Genomic DNA, 5329 nt, shown 5'->3' on the forward strand with positions numbered 1-5329 from the left:
GTGCAGCTGAACACCCAGCAGCAGCCCACCCCACAGGCCCACACCACAGTACAGAGACCCAAAAAAGAAATTCTCCCCCAATGAAAGCCCCCCCAAAAAAAGCAGATTCGCTGTGCATCGCTAAATTAAAGAGCAAAATGCACAAAAGAGAGAATCTTCCATCCTCCACCGTCCATCATTCCTCACCCCCACCCCCATTGGCCAAGTGGGACCCGACCTGTCCATTCCATCCATCATCATACAATCTCAATCATAAATCCCTAAACGCCAATCATTTATGTTACCAGTAACCACCACTCATTCATGATTCATTAATCATAAACGACTTATTAAAAATTCTTTTTACAATAAACCACTCCAATTTCATAATATTTAACTTTATGAAAACACAAAAACAGTACCAAACACCAGGCACAAGAAGACACACCACACTCTGCTTCTGAGTTCTGACCAAACAAAAATAATAAAAACAGACAGTGCTTCTAAATTAAGCCAACACTGGCCCAAGCTTATTCAGTTCAAAACTAGGATGCACGACCACAACAAAACACCTCTCTCTCTCTCAAGAAAAACAGAATCAGACCCGACCCGACTGAACAGAGCCGCTAACTGGGCTGGCTGACACCACTCAAACACAATACTACTACTATTCGCTAGGCTAAAGAAGAAACGCAGTGACAAGCAACCACGCTCTCCATTTCCTCCTCTGCTACAACGTCTTCCCAGCAATGCAGAATAGATTTCGGAGAGGACGAAAACAGTACGCACCCCTTCTCAGCCCCCGTGAAACACCGGTACAGTACGCACCCCCCTCCGGGCATCTCCTGCTTCACCACATTCTCGCACCTGTACCCTTCCACGCTCACGTCATCTCCCCATTCTTCAGCCCCACCACCAAAATGCGTCACTGCAATCGAGAACTGGGCCGGTCTGAAGCACCTCAGCACCCTTCTCAGAAGCGGCTCGAGCCCCACTGAACCGGGGTCCAATCCCATCGCCTCGTAGCTCGCATAGCTGAACCCGTCCTCCGGCGTGACGTGGATTGTAGAATAAGCTCCACCGTCGATTGCATTCATCGAGTACCCGCAGGGGTCGAAGTCGAAATCGCATATCTCGTGCGACGGGAGAATATCCGATATTCCGGCGAGTTTTGTCATTTCCTTCGCCGTGTAGTCCTCCGATTTTTTGAAGAAAACTGATGCGCATTCCCTGTCTAAGCCAGTCATGCACATCTCGAGAGTAACAGCGGCCGTCTGATCGTTCATTGATGACATCGGTGGCTTCTGAGACGCCGCGTAAACATGCCAGTTGCGATTCGGAACTGCCGGATCGCCGGTCACGTAGGCCTGCCCACCGGAAGGGAGATTGCCGAAGAAACCATTGAGCACAGCGACTTCCTCAGAGAAACTGGTGTGAGGGGCAGGTTGGGCATTTGGGAAAATAAAGCTCCCGCGGGAATATTTCACCGAGTACACCGAGAGCGTGAGCGAGTTGGCGAGTTCGAGAATCGGTGGAATTGATAAAAGCAGCTTCGTCGTCCCGCAGGTCTTGAGGATAATCTTGAGAGGGTACACAAAAAGGCTTGACTCGGAGAGAACATACGAGTCGAATTCTGAGTTGGAGAGCTGATCTACAATAGTGCACCTCGCTGGCTCCAGGATGGAGTCGAGTTGGGCCCGAGTCAGAGCTCGGAGGCCGAGTCCCTGCGGGTCGACGAAAACGGGTGCTTCAGTAAAGGTAATCTCGAGCCGTTTCTCGAAGCCTTCAAAACCGATTGCAGAAGATTGTGGGGGCTGGGTATTGGTGTCACCCAGTACAACGGCCATGGTGGCTTCAATGAAGATCTCAATATCAGTTGAAGAAGAGGTAATGGAGAGACGAGTTTGAGAATCGTTCTTCCGTTGTCAACGAACAGCTATCCAGAGAGTTTTGCTTATTCCAAGAATTGAAAAAGAAATTTAATAGAAATCCTACTCTACCGAAGAAGGCATTTGGAGGGTATATCAGGATGGCTTCCTCACGCACTGCGAAAATCAAAGAAGAGAAACCAGAGCATTAAAGATTGAAACATGTAGAACATATCAAAAACAATGAAGAAGCAAGGGAATGACAGATTAAACCAATCATTTTTCTTCTGGGTGATCTTACGTTGGAGTATGCAGCAGATCGGAACTTCTCAATTCCACCGTGAGGTCGAACATCTTCAATGCTGTAGCCAAGGGGTACTTCGTATTGCAAGGAACTACTACTAGACTTCTTCTTGCCACCTTTAGACTCCATTAAAACATTCACGCTTCCTGCAACGGGACCAAAGCACAGATTTATTGGTTTGCTGAGACGATTTGCAAGTTGAAATTTTTACCATTGAAAACGTTGTTGAACCAAGAAACGATAGGTAATCTATCTACATGAAATCGCAGAACGAAGTTAAAAACCGATCTTAAGATTCGAATGTAATGAATCAGTCATGTAAAGAAAAGAAACCCAAATCGAAGAAATTAAAAGAAACAGACGCAGAAAGAGAAATCCAATGTTTAAGAAAGAAAAGAGAATAAATAAGTAAAAAATAAACGACCGAGGAAGAAATCGAACCACAACAGAACCCTCTTAAGTAAAATCAAGAGAAGAAGAAATCGGCAACGCAAAAGATAATAAACCCAACAATATGCTAACAAAGAATCTCGAAATCAAACATGCAGAGGAAAGAATGCACTACAAGTAGGCTCTGCAAAGAATATGCCTTTGTATGAATCAAGAACATATGAGAACAAAAACCCAGATAATAAACCCAAGCTTTATAATAACAAAAGAGATCAAAAACCAGAACTTACGCTACAAGAAAAGGAATCCAGAAAGGAGCACGAGAACTTTTGAAGACTGCCCCTGGTGGATTGTTGAGGAGGAAGCAAATAAATCGATGGAAATGGAGAAGAAAAAGAAGACCTTTGAAAGAGGGAAACAATAACAATGAGCAACAAGAAGTCGAGAAGCTGTGTTACGAGACGGAGAAGGGAACGGAGTAGCTTATTTATAGGGGGAGAGAGGGCGTGACGCCTCAAGATAACAGATCGAGAGATGAGGGATTCGAGATGAGTCGTCGAGCCCACGTGGCGGAGCCCTTCTCAGTCGTATGGCACGTCTGGTTCGGTGTATAAGGGGTCCCACTCTTGGCCACTGGGCCCTGGCCCCTCTCTCTATCTTCTATTTATAGTCAGTACCCTCCCCCCTCTTTCTCTCTCCCCAACTCTTAAGCTGTTCCATAAACCCTAGATTTCCTTAACCCTAACCCTAATTTGAGTAAATCAGCATTAGCTATCACGCTGGGTCTAGAACTCTAGTAGTTTCCTTAGTCATCACCCTAATTCTAGGAACCGAATCAATTTCTCAACCTTTGAAAGAGTCCAAAGGGCACCACCGTTGAAAACATTGGGAATTTGGAATGAACAAAATTGGGTTCCTAACTTCCTATTGAATAATGGATCAACCCGTTTGGTCAATCAAAAAGAGCCCATTATCAGGACCCGATAAAGCACTTAGCAGTTTTATTTATAAGTTATAAGCTACAATTTGATTTTAATAAAAAAAAGCTACAATTTGGTAATAAACATGTTTATTTTTCAAATTGATACATCTGGAGATGATAATGTGATAATACTGTTAAGTATAAAGTATACCATGAGAATGAAACACAAATTTTAGACAAAGGGTTTCTTGGTAAATGTACGGTTTATTCGGGTTTTGATCCGCTTTTAGAACAACCAAAACCAGTTCGACTCCTGAGACAATGATATTATGGTTCACTGGTTGTATAGTTCAGGCAGCTCCTTTGACTTTTGTAGAAGAAACGAAGGAAAGGTAAAGGCTCATTATGTTTTATATTATATATATAGACGCTTGAGTCGGGTCCAAATTGGTTTGGGACATAGTGGACCTGATTTCTACCCAAAATAATTGGAATAATTTATTAAGAACCAGAATTAATGCATTGGGATAAGTTCTAGGTCCATTTTGCTTATTAGGAACCAACCCATTGACAATTCTAATTGGAACCAGAACCGGTCCAATTGGTCTGAGTCCATCAGTTCCATTGGATAGGACCCAACCCATTGACAATTCTAATCGGAACATTAATGTTTTTTCGTGTTATTTTGCTTGTATTTATATAGGTTATGGACCATACTCGCCCCACCCTCAAATGCGGGGAGGGTAGGGTTGGAGAGGATTAGGTTTTGAAAAGGGAATCCGTTGAGAGTTTCAGTAGAGGCACAATCTGTAAAAAGTTTAGGGAAAATTTTCGATTAGTATCCTGTAATTTGGGATTAGTGTCATTTTGATCCTCGAATTTTAAAATGCGATAATTCAGTACTCAAAATTTTTAAACGTGTCAATCCGGTATCTGTTGTTAATCAACTATTAATCGGCCATTAAGTGGCATTTAAAAAAGACAAATGTCCTTCGAGTATCATCTAATTTTCTTGACCAATCATCCAAATATTGACAAAAAGTTAACAGTCCCAAATCCATGCCTCTTCTATTCAAGAAAGTTGGGGTCTGTTTATTTGATGTCAACATTCTTGAATAGAAAGGACAAGAATTTGAGACTGTTAATTTTATCAACGTTTGGATGGATTGATCAAGAAAATTAGATGACATTTGAAGGGCATTTATATCTTTTTCAAATGCCACTTAACGATTAATTAACAGTTGATTAACGATAGGTACTGGATTGATACATTTTAAAAGTTCGGATACTAATTTGTTCCATTTTAAAGTTCAAGGACCAAAGTGACACTAGGTCCAAAGTAAAGGGTACTAATCTGAAATTTTCCTTAAAATTTAGAAAACCCTCCTGAACCTATCCTTTTGCCATACCCATGGTGGAGTTGTGTGTACACGTGAAACTTTGTCTCAAGCATGACCATTACCTTTCCAAAAGGGAGATGAACCAGAGGATTCCTTATATGAAAAAAATTGCTATTTGAGTGATTTTCAGAAAAGTTAATAAAACAAGTAAAAAAACGGTAAATTGAATGTAAAAGGAATTCTAAAATGGACCAACAAAAGCAACCCAAGAGAAAAGTCATTTGGCTCCTGGCTTCGCAAGGATAAGAGTAACATATGAGTTCACTAACAGGGTTCAAAGAGGGAAAGACCTAATTAGGGGTATATGAAGAAATTTATTGATTTCTTTTTACAATTGCCCCACTCAAATAAAACTTAACTTCTTAAATGAGGTATTTTTTTTTCAATGATTTTAAAAGACCTAAGTAAAGTCAGAGATGTAGCCCCCCCATTAATTCTGTGATATATGAAGGTCCCAACAGAAATC

The 5329-nt window shown here is 41.7% G+C and overlaps 1 protein-coding gene across 1 annotated transcript; it reads right to left on the reverse strand.

The window, feature by feature from the left end:
- Nucleotides 1–339: 339 nt before the first annotated feature.
- On the reverse strand, nt 340–3062 carry LOC104605387 (S-adenosylmethionine decarboxylase proenzyme-like). Its single transcript, XM_010270130.3, has 3 exons — nt 2832–3062; nt 2149–2297; nt 340–2024 (listed from the first exon to the last, which is right to left on the reverse strand). The coding sequence occupies exon 3, from the start codon at nt 1824–1826 to the stop codon at nt 654–656; it is 1173 nt and encodes a 390-aa protein (XP_010268432.1). The 5' UTR covers nt 1827–2024; nt 2149–2297; nt 2832–3062; the 3' UTR covers nt 340–653.
- Between the last annotated feature and the right edge of the window lie 2267 nt (nt 3063–5329).

This window comes from Nelumbo nucifera, chromosome 8, assembly GCF_055504915.1.
Source record: "Nelumbo nucifera cultivar China Antique chromosome 8, China Antique-T2T, whole genome shotgun sequence".
Classification (NCBI taxonomy): Eukaryota; Viridiplantae; Streptophyta; class Magnoliopsida; order Proteales; family Nelumbonaceae; genus Nelumbo; species Nelumbo nucifera.

Bases quoted from the DNA above. Each gene is read 5' to 3' on its own strand.
- LOC104605387 (XM_010270130.3), bottom strand. From the start codon at position 1,826: ATGGCCGTTGTACTGGGTGACACCAATACCCAGCCCCCACAATCTTCT.